We start from the raw sequence: 16321 nt of genomic DNA, 5'->3' as shown, positions 1-16321 counted from the left end.
CTCCCCACTTCCACCATCCAACAGCTCCCACTTAGGAAATGTTTCCTAATGTCTCACTTAGACCTGCTTCCTTGCAACTTCAGCCCACCGGTTCTAGCCCTGCCCTCAGGAGCAACAGAGAACAAGTCAGCTTCTCCTTCTCTGTGACCAGTGTTCCCTGTAACCGGGAATTCCAGATGATGATGACTACAACTCCCAGCCAAAAGCCATTGCAGCTAGGGATGCTGGGAGCTGTAGTCAACATCATCTGGAATTCCCGGTTACAGGGAACCCTGTATGTGACAGCCCTTCAGATACTGGAAGGCAGCTATCATATCTCCCCTTGGCCTTCTCTTCTGCAAGCTAAATGCATCCAGCTCATTCAACCATTCCTCATAGGCCTTGGTTTCCAGTTCCCTCGCCACCTTGGTGACCCCTCACCTCTGAACCCATTCCAGTTGATCAACAGCCTTCTCAAAATGTGGGGCCCAAAAGTGGACACAGTATTCCAAGTGAGGTCTGGCCAAGGCAGAATAGAGTAGAACGATGGCTTCTTCTCATAATCTGAACACTTTGCTTCTGTCAATGCAGCCTATGACTGCATTCGCTTTTTTAGCTGCTGCATTACACTGCCGGCTCATGTTCAACTTGTTGTCCACTAAAGCACCTAGATCTTTCTTACATGTGCTGCAGCCAAGCCCCATCCTGTACCTGTAAGTTTGATGTTTCTTGCCCAAATGCGGGACTTTACATACTTCCACAAAATCCATAAGCAGGGAAACAGGCAACTCCCACATTGCTGGCTTCCCCCTCACCCAAGCAACTGGTATCTAGAGGTACATTGCCTCTGAATGTGGAGGTTCTTTTAGCTATCATGGCTAAGAGCCATTGGTATTCTCCATGAATTCATCTCTTTTCTTCTTAATGCCATCACCCCAGAGTAAATTCCAGATATTTATTATGCACTGTGTGGACAAGGACTTTTGTTTGTCCAATTTCATTGGATGATTCTATGCTCTAGTATTAAAAGAGGGGGAAGGGGCAAATCTTTTTGCTTTATTGAAATTTTTTTGGGGGAAACACATGCAACACATACCACACCATATTTAGTTCTCTGGCATATATGTTTCTTTCCTCTGGTGTTACATTAACTTTCCTTCCCCTAAAACAATATCCCCACCCTGTCTATATTATTATGCTGCTGTCTGACCATCTCTTTGTAAAGCTAATTGCTAGCCAATATTTCGGGATGATTGGCTGGTGTTTCCCCAATGGAAACTAAGGATAGGAGAAGAACTCCTGATAGCTGGGAATCTCTCTGCAGCTCTTGAATTGCAATATGCATCAGAGCTTAGAAAAAGTAAGACCCACTCTGCAGCTCAGAGGAGGGAGGGACAGAAGAGCCACTAAAAGCAGTTCTGAATATGGACAGAAGGAAAAAGTGACAGGAGTTATGAGTTAGTTACAACTGAAGCACCACAGAGGGCAGCAGCTCTCTAGGGATATTCCCCCTGCTATCATGAGTATTTCTGTGTGCACACCGTACCAATCTACCTAGCCCTCCTTGCCATATATACCGCCCACCCCTTGTAACGACTGGCATTTTATTAGTCAATAAATAAAACAAGAAAAGCAAAATGAGAACAATGTCATCTGTTAAGTCCTTAGCAATTCTTCCCTTCTGCTTCTTTCTTACAAACGTACCAGGTTTCTTGCTGAATAAGGCCATCTAGGCCAGCATCCATAAATCCGCAAATAGGCCAGACAGGTGCTTCAGAGAGGGAACATGTCCTAGGATGGATCAGACTTGGTCTAATCCTAGGATCCACCCACCCACCTAAAGATATTCCATCCTAAAATGGAATAGGTTTGATCGTATTTGGCCTATGCATAAGGAAGGGACTTAAACATTCAGAAGCGTATGTGCTTCCATTAATGCTTTCTCAGATCAGTTCTGCCCTGACAGATATGCTCATCTTTTAAACTCAGCGCTCCCACTGTGTAACCACTGACAAGGATGGAGGCACCTCCTGTTCAATGCATCTCTTGGGTCACCACTGGCCTTATGGGGGTTCTCTGTTGTTTTGTGAGGTCTGACCCGGGCAGAATAGAGTGGGGCAATGACTTCCAACAATCTGGACACTATGCTTCTGTTAATGCAGCCTAAGACTGCATTCGCTTTTTTAGCTGCTGCATCACACTGCTGGCTCACGTTCAACTTGTTGTCCACTAAAGCATCTTGCTTACATGTGCTGCTGCCAAGCCAGATCTCCCCCATCCTGTACTCATGCATTTTATGTTCCTTGCCCAAATGCAGAACTTTACATACTTCTACAAAGTCCATTAGCAGGGAATAAAGGCAACCCCCGCAGTGCTGGCTCCCCCCATCCCACCCTCCCCATGATAGGAACAGAATAGGGCTTCTTTCTACCCCATTTTCCCAAGTGCTGAACACAACCGGGACATCTTTCTCTTTGCGCTGAAAACTTCCAGAAAGGAGAGGGCAATGTCCAGCAAACTCTTGCATAAGGCAGAGCCCAGACCAGAAACAATGGTGAAGGCCACAATACAAGCAATATTTTGCAGCATACCCTGGATAAATGTCAGAGAGCAGCATCCTAATCAGGTCAGTCAACTGGAGAGATCAAATGCCACCCTTGTGAGATCAAGATATGTCGTGAACTTTGAGTGTGTTTCTAACCCCACAGGCTGTGGGGTTGGAAGGCTATTCCTAACATAGGAATGCAGAAAGAGGCCTTCTATCGAGTCAGTGCTCCATCTAGCTCAGTACTGTATACCCCGACTGGCAGCAGCTTCTCCAAGATTTCAGGCAGGGATTTTCCCCAGCCCTACCTGGAGATGCCAGAGATTGAATCTGGGACCTTCTGCAATAAAGATAGATGCGCTACCACTAAGCTATGGCCTCGTCCCAAAACCCCACCCTGACCCCTGTGAAATAGGGGTCATTTGGACAGAGGCTGTGGCCAATTTCTCCTCTGGATTCTCGGCTATCTCAGGAGTTCTTGAGAGCAGCTTTCTCCAGAGAGTCAGATCAAGTGCTCATCTTGTCGTCACTGTGAACACTCTGATGCCGAATGAGGTGCGCTTTGCGGATAAAATCCCTCCCACACTCGGCGCATTTGTACGGCTTCACTCCTGCGTGGATCCTCTTGTGGTTAATGAGGCCGGAGCCCGAATGAAACCTGCTCCCGCACTGGGAACACTTGTACGGCTTCTCCCCGGTGTGGGTTCTTTCGTGGATGGTGAGCAGCGAGTTGCGGCTGAAGCACTTCCCACAGGCGGGACACTTGAACGGCTTCTCTCCCGTGTGGCTCCTCTTGTGGACGAGCAGGTGCGAGCTCTGGCTGAACGTCTTCCCGCAGAAAGAGCACTTGTAGGGCTTCTCTCCTGCATGGCTTCTCTGGTGGTAAATAAGGCCCTGGCGCGAGTGGAAGCTGCTCCCACACTGGGTACACTTGTAGGGCTTCTCCAGGTCATGGGTTCTCTGGTGGAAAATGAGGTGTGAGCTCTGGCTGAACGTTTTCCCGCAGATGGGGCATCTATTATAGGGCCTCTCCTGAAGGTGGATGCCTTCCCCTGAGCTCTGTCTGAAACCCTCCCCAGAAACACTGCTGGTCTTCTGCACCTGCAGCAACGGAGTCTCACTGAGGATTTTTTGGTTCACTACAGAAGATCCTGAAACGACCAATCTGGGCCTTGCATGGTCTTCTGGTACCTTTGGTCTGTGCTGATTTGGAGGAGCTTTCCCCTGTCCAGGGCTCTGCGATCTGCTCTCAGTGGCTCTTTTGGGGGATGTCCAATCTGGCTCCACTTGTTCTGGTCTGTCCTGAGGGTGACTCCTCTCTTCATGCTCATTCTCTCGCCTGTGATCTGTTGGAACAAGCCAAACCAAACAGAATCTTCTTGAAATATGATACGGCAATAAAGGGAGGAGATCTGGTCTTGTGCTAGCAAGCACGAATGGCCCCCTCTGCTAAGCAGGGTCCACCATGGTTTGCATGTGAATGGGTGACTACACGTGAGCACTGTAAGACGTTGCCCTCAGGGGCTGAGGCTGCTGTGGGAACCGCATCTGCACAATTGCAAGGTCCCAGATTCACTCCCTGGCAGCATCTCCAAGATAGGGCTGAGAGAGATTCCTGCCTGTAACCTTGGAGAAGCTGCTGCCAATCTGTGTAGACAATACTGAGCTAGATGGACCAATGGTCTGACTCAGTAGAAGGCAGCTTCCTATGTCTGCGCCCATCGTTCTTCTTCACTCTCCTGGTTGAGAGATAAATTCATCCAGAAATATGGCTGCTGTCTACAGCCCTCTTCAGATGTTAAAATAATAATTTAAAAAGGGAACCCTGCACCTGCGTACAGTGTCCTGAGAGCATGCCTGGAAACCAGTCACAGAATCAGCATCAGGGTGGAGCTTCCAGACACACATTCCTGACACTGCAGGTAAGTACAGCTTCCCTGTTTCTGCACATCTGATAAGGGCTTAGGTCTGCATATTTTAAATTAATCCCTCAGATTAATCCATTTTAAAACTTTGGACTGACTAGAAGGCTGCCCTCAGTGAAACAGGCAGATTTATTTTTTTTTAAATGTTCATTTCTCCCCTATAAGAATTTCTAAAAATGAGTGTTGAGTGGTGGGCAGTATTCCCTGTCACAAGGAATCCCAAATGCTTTTGACTACAAATCCCAGCATCCCCAATTTCAATGGCCTTTGGGGATGCTGGGAATTGTAGTCAACAACATCTGGGATCTCCTGTTACATGGAACATTAGTGGCAGGCTCTTTCTTAGAAGAAGCATTCCCCTTCTCTATCACACACACACACACACACACACACACACACACACACACACACACAGAGGAATGCCTCTTCTAAAGTCATGCTTGTGGCAACAGGGGCATGCATCAGAGAGCCAGCGTGATCTATTGGTTAGAGTGTTAGATTAGGGCCAGGGAGACCCAAGTTCAAATCTTCATTCAGCCATGAAACTCACTGGTAAACTCTGGGCCAATCACATATCTCTCAGCCTAGTCTACCTCACAGGGCTATTGGGGGAGAAACATCACCACTCTAGGATCTTTGGAGGAAGGACAGGATATACATGCAAAAATGAATAAATAAATTGTGCTTCTGTATTGCCTGTTTTACAGAGATATCTGCTCTACACTTATTGCTCCAATTCTATTAAAAGTGCCATGGAGATCAGATAATTCTTATGTCTCTCTCCTTCTCTCTGATTACGATAATGATATTACTATTAACGTTGCAAAGTTTTGTATCTTTGTTTGTATTACTAGAAAAATGTTGTTCAGATGACCTAACTCGTTTTTAGGATTGTTGAGTTTTAGGTTTTTAGAATATTTGTATATATTATTACAGCTGTATCTTCAGATGTTTCACTTATTTTTGTTTTTCTGTGCTAGTCTATGACTAACAATAAACTAAACTAAACTAAACTAAAAGATAAATGAATTTAAAACTAAGGGTGGGTCTTCCTTCCTTCAGTATTATTAATATGCAAATCTACTGCTTCCAAAAAAGCATGCGCCATTCCCTGGACAAGGAAGAAAATGGAACTTGTAATTAAGGCAATGCAATTACAAAGACATTGACAGAAAAGGGGAAGATTTCCATAAGATGAACTTTCCCCTTGAGGCAGGGGTGGGCAAACTTGGCCTTCCAGCTGTTGTTGAATCACAAGTGGCTGGGAATGATGGGAATTGTAGTTCAACAACAGCTGGAGGGCCAAGTTTGCCTACACCTGCCTTAAGGCGGGGGGGGGGGGGCAAAGAAAGTTGGGATCCCTGATGTTGGCTGAAGGCCATGGTAGCTGAGAATGATGGGAGCTGTAGTCCAACACTGGGGGACCAATATTTGAGAACCCCTGCTATAGGGACAGACATTTGAAGCTACCCTATACCGAGCCAGACCACTGGGCCATGCAGCCCAATGCAGTCGACTGAGTGGCAAGGGCTGTCTTGGCTGGTGCTGCAGCTGCCACCTTGGAGATGGACTTCTGAAACTTATGACCGAAACCAGAAGCGGACCGCCGTACTCCTGCTGAGCAAAGAGGCACCTTTTAAAGTGGCGACTCTCTTTTACACAGCAGAGGGAAAACAACTCCGCCACTGAGCTGCAGCCCCATCCTCAGTGCCAGCTGAAGGCACTTGTAATGCCACCCAGATGGAGGGAAGCTTTGGTTTATTAGTAGTGCATCTCAGCTCAGCTCTCTAAATTAAAGCACGTCAAAAAGGGATCTCTCTGAACAGGGGAGAGACCCCCAGCCCAAACAAATCATTGCTGCTAGAAGATTATTCATTTATTATTAAATTTCTACACTGTCTAAATGCTGGTAGCCACCTAATGGTGCAGCAGGGAAGTAACCTGCCTAGGGAACAAGAGGTTGCCGGTTCAAATCCACATTGGTGTGTTTCCCAGACTATTGGAAACGCTTATATCGGGCAGCAGCGATATAGGAAGATGCTGAAAGGCATCATCTCATACTGTGCGGGAGGAGGCAATGGTAAACCCCTCCTGTATTCTACCAAAGGCAACCACAGGGCTCTGGGTTCGCCAGGACCTGACACCGACTCGAGGGCACAACTTTACTTTACTAAATGCTTACACTCCAGGCAGTGTAAAAACAAACAGCAACTGCCATAAACAAAAATAAGGGTTCCTGCGAACTAGAAAGCCCATATGCATAATTACCAGGGATAATTCATTTTTATTTATCTATCCATCCATCCATCTCTCAAATGTGTACACCACCACAAACATTCATTTCTGGGTGGTACTTTACAACAACATAAAACAAGCTAAAACAGCAAAAATAAAAACTAGCTTTTAGAACTAGCTTTCAGGTGCTGCTTCAGAGCATAATTAACTGTGGGGGGAAATTGTGGAGTGTCATGTCTGCCTGCAGTTGCCACCAGTTCATCTGTCGGCTACTCAGGGATGGGGCCTCTCTGTGGCCACACCAAGACTCTGGAATGCGCTCCCTGCTGAGCCTCCACATCTTGGACAGCTTTTAAAAAGTCTTTAAAGATGCATTTATTCACCCAAGCATTGTCACTTAATTCTTTTTTTAAATTCAACTTATTTGTATACCGCCCACTACCAAAGTCTCTAGGCAGTCTACAGCAATAAAAACAAACCACAACTAAAATTGTGATTTTAAATAGTTTTAATGTTGTAATTTTTGTTTCAGTTTGTTTTATGTTGTTGCAAACCACCCATAGATGTAAGTTTCAGGCAGTGTACAAATATAATATATATATAGATTGATTGATCAAATTTGTACACTGCCCCAAACTTTCATCTCTGGGCGGTTAACAATAGCATAAAACCAGTTTAAAATATATACAAAAAACTTAAAACAATTTAAAAATAAACCAGAGATTAAAACCCCCAAAATTTAGGAAGCTGAGAAAGCTTGGGCAAAAAAATGGAAGCTAAGAAAGCTTGGGCGAAAGAAATAGATTATTATTGTTAATCATATTTTTATACCAACTGATATATAAATTTCTAGGCAGTATACAAATTTAAACACAATATAAGAGTCACAGATTAAAATCCACAAACACAATAAATCCACAAACACAATAAAAACGATAGCATAAAACAGTTATTAAAACAAATTATTAAAATTAATTCTAATTAAAAGCCTGCAAGAACAGGTGAGTCTTAAGGGGAGATAGATTAATAAAACGTCCAGCACATATATCAGATTCCTAATAAATACCCCACAACATTTAATCATGGTGTAGTGTAGAGGCTAAGAGACTGGGCTACAAATCAGGACTTTCCTGGTTTCACGCTCACCTTTGACACGAACTCAGTAAGTGGCCTTAGTGAGGAGAGCTGGTCTTGCAGTAACAAGCAAGAATTTGGACAAATTGGTGAGGTCTGCCTTGGTTTGCATTTGGATAGGTGACTAGATGTGAGCCCTGCCTACTGTAAGGTATTCCCTTTAGGGCAGGGCTGCTCAACTTCTGCCCTCCTGCAGATGTTGGCCTACAGCTTCCATAATCCCTGGCTATTGGCCACTATGGCTGGGGATTTCTTTATTATTTCTTTATTATTATTTATTATTTAAAATATTTACACCCCGCCCCTCCAGTACACTACTGCTTGGGGCAGCTCACAACAATAAGACACAATATACAATCCCTGTGTGACTGCACAATATACCATGTACTGACTGACTTCCCAGGGGCATGTGTCACCCTTTGAACACTCAAAAGTGTTCACTCACTTGAACGCCCCAAAGCGCTATACAAGTGCTAAGCACTGTGCATTATATTAATATGAGTGAAAGAGTCACAGAACTCCCTGCAGGGATGAGGAGGACCCAGAACTCAACCTGGGAGCATCCAGGAGCTTAGGCTCAAATTATCATTACCTAACAGGCTGGCATCAGTGTCACTCTCCTTCTTGGCTTCTCTGCGCAGCTGGGTCTGGTCAGGAGGTGTGGGAGCCTGCTCTGGTTTCAGGAAACTCATAGCTCCCTCTTCAAGTGACATCAGCTCCTGAAATGGCAGCAAAGGCCCATTTTAAGTGGGGGGCAGGGGGAGAGAGATCTGAAATGAATTCCTTGCTGGATTAGAACAAACACTCAGTTAGCCCAGCATCCTGTTTCCAACAGTGGACAGCCAGATGCCTCCAGGATGCCCATCTGGAAAGCAGTAGCCTTCCCCTGCTGTTTACTGAGAAGCATACTGAGGTTCTCTTCTTAGCACTAACGTTTAAGAGACACTGTTAATTAAATCAAGAGCACAATGTCTAGCATGTAACATATAAAATCTCCCTCGATGGATCAAGCTAAATGTCCCTCAAGTCAAATATTTTGTCTCTAGCAGTGGACAAAAAGGGCATGAAAACAAAAGCCCTCCCTGTTGTTTGTCTCTGTCCCCACCCCAGCAAATTGCTATTCAGAGATATACTGCCTCAGCATATGGAGGTTCTATATAGTTATCGTGGCTAATAGCTACTGACAGGCCTAGCTTTCATGAATGTGTCTAATCCCCTCAATTTCTCCAAGCATTGCAGTCCCCTGGTGACAGAGAGGACACCACCAATTAAAAGGGTTTAAGGTAGGGATTCTCAAACTTAGGTCCCAGAATGTTGTTGAACTACAACTCCCATCATCCCAATGGCCTTGAGAAGGAGAAAAAGCTGGGCTGAACACTAAGCCTGGTCCACAGACACCACACAGAACCATGGTTCAATTTAGTTTAGGTTTATTTAACAAACCTGGATTGGCGCCACAGATCACCAAAACCTGGTTTATTTCACCATACTGTGGTTTGTATGGGCCCTACCCCTTCTCCTTACCTCCAATGGTCTAGGCTAGCGCCTCATAATATGACAGCCATGTGAGGGGAGAGATACTGAAACAAACCGAGATGTCCGGGAGGCAAAGTTAGAACAAACCAATCAACTTAAAACCTAGAGTTCAGATGGAATGCTTGAAATCAAACATGGTGTTGGTTTTTTTACTGGTGTGGGTTCAGACATACAACCTAACTGCCGTTAGTAAAAAAAAACCATGGTTCCATGCAATGCCTGAATTCACCAAATTCATACCAAGATTGTTTGCAATTTCTCTCCCCTAAAAAGCATGGGTAGAGATCTTAGAGGCTCTTCATGTGATCGATCTAATGTCAGCTCTGCAGGAATCTAGAGATTCTGCTAGAAATCTAGAGATTCCTGCAGTGCCCGCACTGCCAAAGAGCCCAGACATTTCCCCCAACCTTTGGTTGGCAATGCGTCAACTGGAGATCAGGGGGAAATTCTGTGTTTCACAATCACTCTACGAGCCATGGAAATCTCTAGATTACCCCAGAACTGACATAATGAATGTAACATAAAAATTACACAATACGTTGTGCAAACCCACCCTTACTCTGTCTCCCACCACTGGCCTTGTGCCTCTCAGCATGAGGCTTTCTCACCTGCTGTTCCCATCTCACAGCTTCCTGCTGCCTCTGCAGGAAAGCTTCAGCCAGGGCTACCGCCTGAGAGCAGCTGTCTGGCCCACATTCCCTCACCCAGCTCTGGATCTCTGATGGCAGGATGGTCAGGAACTGCTCCAAGATCAGCAGCTCCAGGATCTGCTCCTTGGAGCACCTCTCTGCTTTCAGCCACCGGTGGCAGAGTTCCTGGAGTCGGCTGTAAGCCCCGCGTGGTCCATCGGCCTCCTGGTAGCAGAAGCGCCGGAAGTGTTGACGCTGCTTCTCCCTGCTGATGGTGTCCCCACGCAGGATGGCTGCCTTCACCTTGACATAATCTCCCTTGTCTTTGACATCCAGGCTGCTAAATGCCCATTCAGCCTGTCCACTGAGAGCAGGTAGGAGCCGGGCCACCCACTCTTCCTCGGGCCACCGGCAGGCTTCGGCCACTTGCTCAAAGGAGGCCAGGAAGGCCTTTGCGTCGTCCCACGGGGTGGGCTCCTCTGGCAACTGTGGGATTCCCCATCCAGAATGAGGAGACTCGACTTCCTTCAGGAACTGCTGCCATTGGGCTTCCCAACACTGAAGGATCCCTTCGCCCGGTTCTTGTTTAACCTTTTGCTGCCCTGGTGTCTTCTTGGGGCATTTCCCAATACTCCCACTCTGAACAACATGGGGGACCTTTTCTGTTCCTTCTGGCTCTTCCACTAATTTGAGGCCTAGTGGGTCTTCCATCATCAAGCCTTGGCAAGTCACTCCAAAGATCAGAGTCTTTCAGCAAATGAAAGAAGAGATCCAGGTGATTACAGGGGTTGAGGTTGGCATAAGTGACTTTTGTTCTAGGAGGAAAAAGAGAGGAAAAACTGAGGAAAAACTTAACTATCAAGCTCTGAGGCCATTTCAAAATGGTCAACAAGCATAAGAAACTATCTTATACCAAGTCACAGACTTTTAGAGTTGGAAGGGACCTTGGAGGTCTTTTAGTCAAGCCCTCTGGCTCTGTGCAGGAAACTGCTATAGCATCCCCTGTACAGAGATGCTACTGGGGCAGACGGCCGGCTGATAAAAAGCACTCCTGGCCACTGCCTCAACCTGAGAAACCAGGGAGAGCTTGGTTTCCTGGTATTCCAGGGGTCCAGGAATACTCCCAAGCTATGTACCTGATCTTTCAGGGGGAGTGTAACCCCGTCCAGAACAGGCAGATCTAAACCATCTCCCGGGTCCCAACCCCTCACAGTCAGCACCTCCATCTTATTTGGATTGAACTTTAGTTTGTTATCCCTCATCCAGCCCATTACTGCCTCCAGGCAGGCATTTAGAGAAGATATGCCATTTCCTGAGATGTATATGTTCAGCAGTTTATAAATGTGACAAACAAACATGGTTTTCTCAGACTGAACCCTTTAGGGACAGAGAACCATTTTATCTTTCCTTTTCCTACATAAACTACTTTGAGGATTGTTTTTGTCAAAAAGCAGTATACAAATTAATAACAACAACAACAACTGGGACAAGAAGCACCTTTTAAAACTGGTAGCTCTTTTATATTTAGCAGTATATAAGTATTATTATTAATAATAATAATAAACTGGGCCAAAATACACCTTTTGGAAGTTCTTTCTGTTTAGCAGGGAGAGAGCAAATATCCTTATTCAGTACCACATAGCAGCTCTCACAATATCTCTCTCTTGAGTGTAACAACAGTTGTGCCAACTCTACCTTCTGCTAACCCTCTTAACTGAGCAAAGAAGCACCTTTGAAAGTGGTGGCTCTTTTATATTTAGCAGGGGGAGAGCAACTGTCCCTATGCAACCCAAGCAAAGTGTCTACCTTGTGTTTCTTTTTCAATTGTCCACGAGCCCTTTGGGGACAGGGAACATCTCCCCCTCCCCCTCCCGGGTAAACCTGTGGTATCTAATGGATTGACTACAAGAAAGCCTTCGACTCATTGCCTCACACATGGATACTAAAATGTTTAGAAACAACCGGTGTAAGCAAAAACATTCAGATATTTATTTAAAAAGCAATGAGCATGTGGAGTACACAGTTAACAATCAATGGCGAGACACTTGGACAGGTTAGCATTAGAAGAGGTATTTTCCAAGGGGACTCACTATCCCCTCTGTTGTTTGTAATCGCCATGACTCCACTTTCACAAATACTAAACAAAACAGGCCTTGGATACCAAACATCTAAAACATCAAATAAAATAAACCATCTGCTGTACATGGACGATCTGAAGCTATATGGAAAGTCCCAGTCAGAAATTGAATCACTGCTAAACACTGTCCGTATATTCAGTAGCGATATAGCAATGGAGTTTGGACTAGACAAGTGTGCTACATTAATAATGAACAGAGGAAAAATAAGAAAAACAGAAGGAATAGAACTGCCTAATGGAAGCAACATCAAGAACTTGGAAGAGAAAGAACATTACAAATACTTGGGCATTCTCCAGGCTGATAACATTGCACACACTGAAGTTAAAAGAAAAATGGGAAGTGAATACATCAGGAGAGTTAGAAAAATCCTAAAGTCCAAACTCAATGGCAGGAACACCATACAAGCCGTAAACACCTGGGCTATACCTGTTATCAGATACACTGCAGGAATAATAAACTGGACCCAGGCAGAGCTAGAGACGCTGGATCGTAAGACCAGGAAAATCATGACCATCAATCATGCTCTGCACCCCCGCAGTGATGTAGATAGGCTATACCTCCCTCGCAGCTCAGGTGGAAGAGGAATGCTGCAAGTCCATCAAACAGTAGAGGAGGAGAAAAGAAGCCTTGCAGAATATATAAAGGACAGTGAAGAAGATGCACTTCATATGGTCAATAATGAGAAACTATTAAACACCAATGAAACAAAGCAGGCCTACAAGAAACAACAAGTCAAGAACCGAGCAGAAAAATAGAAAAATAAGCCACTACATGGTCAATATTTGCACAATATAAGTGGAAAATCAGACATCACCAAGACCTGGCAATGTCTTAAGAATGGCAACTTGAAGAAAGAAACAGAGGGTTTAATACTGGCTGCACAAGAACAGGCACTAAGAACAAATGCAATAAGAGGAAAAGTTGAAAAGTCAACAACAAACAGCAAGTTCCGCCTTTGTAAAGAAGCAGATGAAACAGTGGACCACCTAATCAGCTGTTGTAAAAAGATCACACAGTCTGACTACAAACAAATGCATGACAAGGTAGCAGGGATGATACACTGGAACATCTGCAAAAAATACAAGCTACCTGTAGCCAAAAATTGGTGGGACCATAAAAAATTGAAAAAGTTGAAGAAAATGAAGATGTAAAAATCTAAAAATTTGTAGTTGGGACTTCTGACTACAAATAGACAAACATCTGCCACACAATACACCAGATATAACTGTAGTCGAGAAGAAAGAAAAACAAGTCAAAATAATCGACATAGCAATACCAGGGGATAGCAGAACAGAAGAAAAAGAAATAGAAAAAATCGCAAAATACAAAGATCTACAAATTGAAATTGAAAGGCTGTGGCAGAAAAAGACCAAAATAATCCCAGTAGTCATTGGCGCCCTGGGTGCAGTTCCAAAAGACCTTGAAGAGCACCTCAACACCATAAGGGCCACAGAAATCACCATCAGCCAATTACAAAAAGCAGCTTTACTGGGAATAGCCTATATTCTGCGACAATATCTATAACAACAGCAACAACATTGACAATAAAATTCTGGCATCCCAGGTCCTTGGGAAGGACTCGATGTCTGGATAAAACAAACCAGTCAATAGCACCTGTCTGACTGTGTAAACAAGAAAATAATAATAATAATAATAATAATAATATAATTTATTGTTTCTTGTTTACACAGTCAGACAGGTGTTATTGACTGGTTTGTTTTATCCAGACATCGAGTCCTTCCCAAGGACCTGGGATGCCAGAATTTTATTGTCAATTGTTATAGATATCATCGCAGAATTTATTTATTTATTTATTTATTATTATTAGTTAGTTAGTTATCCTAGACCCTTAGAAAGGGCCCAATAACTAAAGTACCAAATCTAGTAAATAACATTTGGTAGACTGTGTGTCAATAGAATTAATAATAATAATAATAATAATAATAATAATAATAATAATAGAATTCACCATCAGCCAATTACAAAAAGCAACTTTACTGGGAACAGCCTATATTTTGCGACAATATCTATAATAATAATAACAATATTGATAATAAAATTCAATAAAATTCAATGGGAAGGACTTGATGTCTGGATAAAACAAGCCAGTCAATAGCACCTGTCTGACTGTGTAAACAACAACAACAACAACAACAATAATAGTGTTACTCTGGTTGCAAGACAATCATAATGTGTGATTTTTTTGGTGTGAAAAAGCATTCCCTTTTATTGAGTCCCCACCTTCACTCTGAAGGTGGTGTAGCCCAGACGCAAGTTTAATACCATCTGAAAATTAGACCTGTAGTGGGGGGCTCACATGACTGAATGCTCCCCCATTTGGGGGGTGGGGGTGGGCTGCACAGAGAAGACTAGCATGACTGGGAAAGGACAAGGTCTGAATCCTTCTCTCTAATCAAGTTTTGGAGGACACCCCCCCTCCATCCCCAGCCCACCTTCAGTCAGAAACAGTGCAGTCCCCTCCAGTCACAAGGCGACCACCTCATCTGCTGTTTGTGAGAAATGCAACCCCTCCTTGGAGATGCAAACTTCCTCCTGTGACCAATCGCCTCCCACTTTTAACTCACTCAGTTTGCCAGAATCTGGCTTCTCACCTAGGACTTCCAGCCCCAACACAAAAAATAACATGCAATTTGAAAAAAAAAATAAGAAAAATAATACCCCCCAATGCATTCCCCTTGTTTTTTAAAAAGTCAGTTTCCGGAGGGAGGGGGAGAGAGGACGGAACAGGGAGAAGAACTTTTCCGTTTACAACCGAGGTCAGCTCTTACCACTTCCACATCTGTCACTCTAGGAATTAGGTCCTCCAAAAGCTCCCTGCGTTTAACCACTAGAGCACCCTGACCGTCCAATTCTATTCATTGCGCACTGGGTGAGTAATACCTTCACTAGGCAGAGGCGTATCTAGGGAAAATAGCACCTAGGGCAAGCACTGAAATGGCGCCCCCTGTCCAAACATCTGACACTCATCTTTCAGATAACTTTACCTTAATGTCAGCTGAAAAATACAAGCTTGTTAATCTTTTAATATTTCAAAAACTATTTCGCCGTGGACGTAGCTAGACCAAGAAAATGCTGGAAAACTACAAATTTCAGTATGCTGGGGATCATGTAATACCCCAATATTATGCGGAGGTGTACTTGGAAAAACTAAATAGAAGTGCCTGTCTAATTCTCTGCTATGCATTGTAGCATCACTATTACATCAGTTTTAAAAATAAATGGAGAATTTGACTTTTCCCAGATACTCTGAAAATAATTAAAGGATATGCAAAGTAAACTGTGTCACTGCTTGGAATATCTATATATATAATTCTCCTGGGTGTGCCTTTAGAACGTGCGTCCCGGCAGCCCATCTGATTGGCTGGGCTGCGGGGGCGCCTGATTGGTCCTGGTGCACCCAGGAGAATTGCCTGGCTGGGCGGCTGCGGAGGCAAGGCGGCGGGCCAGGCCGTGGTGGAGGTAAGGCGGCGGGCCAGGCCGTGGCGCAGGCCAGGCAGCGGCGGCGGAGGCAAGGCGGCAGGCTCCAGCCCGGCCGCAGATGTGAGGTGGGGGCGGCCCGGCCTGACAGCGTGGTGGTGGTGAGGCGGCAGTGGTGGGGCGGGGGCGGCCCGGCCCGGCAGCACGGTGGTGGTGGTGGTGGCGGGCCCGGGCCGGCCACGGGTCGTGGACAACAGGTCCGGCCGCGGACTGGCCGGACAACAGGTCCGGCTGCGGCGGCAGGACACGGACCGGCTGTGGCACTCGGCGCGGCAGCGGCACTTGGCCCGGCCACGATGGCAGCACAACTAGAGACACAGATGTTCTGCGCCCGGGCCCACTAGTATTCTAGTATTTCAGAAAGACAGTTAAAATGAGAGAAAGAGCAAGAAACTCCCAGTGGGCCTTAATACTAAGGATTTCACATTGATTCAAAGACAAACTCACCATTAATAGCCATATTATTAAGACATCACATTTAACTCACTTATCACAAGAAGCAAAGTAAGAGCAAATGGATACAATCTTGGCTCATAAACTTCAGCTCAGTATTCAAAAGCCCTGGTTCTCTGTACATAGTGCCAAACTGAATATGTGTACAGTGACTTATATTACATTAATTTTTTAAAAAAAATTACCTGTAGCCCCTTCGGGGGACATCTTAAAGGCTGTGGGGGGTCTGCAAAGTTTTCCCCTCCTCCC

At 44.9% G+C, this 16321-nt stretch overlaps 1 protein-coding gene across 3 annotated transcripts; it reads right to left on the bottom strand.

Moving 5' to 3' along the window:
- Positions 1-2391: 2391 nt before the first annotated feature.
- On the bottom strand, positions 2392-14878 carry LOC128342647 (zinc finger protein 3-like). Of its 3 annotated transcripts, none has more exons than XM_053290262.1 (4): positions 14575-14878; positions 9963-10798; positions 8411-8537; positions 2392-3870 (listed from the first exon to the last, which is right to left on the bottom strand). In XM_053290262.1, the coding sequence occupies exons 2-4, from the start codon at positions 10695-10697 to the stop codon at positions 3032-3034; spliced, it is 1701 nt and encodes a 566-aa protein (XP_053146237.1). In that variant the 5' UTR covers positions 10698-10798; positions 14575-14878; the 3' UTR covers positions 2392-3031. The 3 variants fall into 3 exon arrangements, with proteins under 3 accessions (XP_053146237.1, XP_053146240.1, XP_053146239.1); XM_053290265.1 differs by having other exon boundaries at positions 14707-14878; XM_053290264.1 differs by having other exon boundaries at positions 14734-14878.
- Positions 14879-16321: the final 1443 nt, after the last annotated feature.

This window comes from Hemicordylus capensis, chromosome 2, assembly GCF_027244095.1.
Source record: "Hemicordylus capensis ecotype Gifberg chromosome 2, rHemCap1.1.pri, whole genome shotgun sequence".
Lineage (NCBI taxonomy): Eukaryota > Metazoa > Chordata > Lepidosauria > Squamata > Cordylidae > Hemicordylus > Hemicordylus capensis.
Note: the sequence above shows the minus strand (reverse complement) of the source record. Positions and strands in the feature narration are given on the sequence as shown.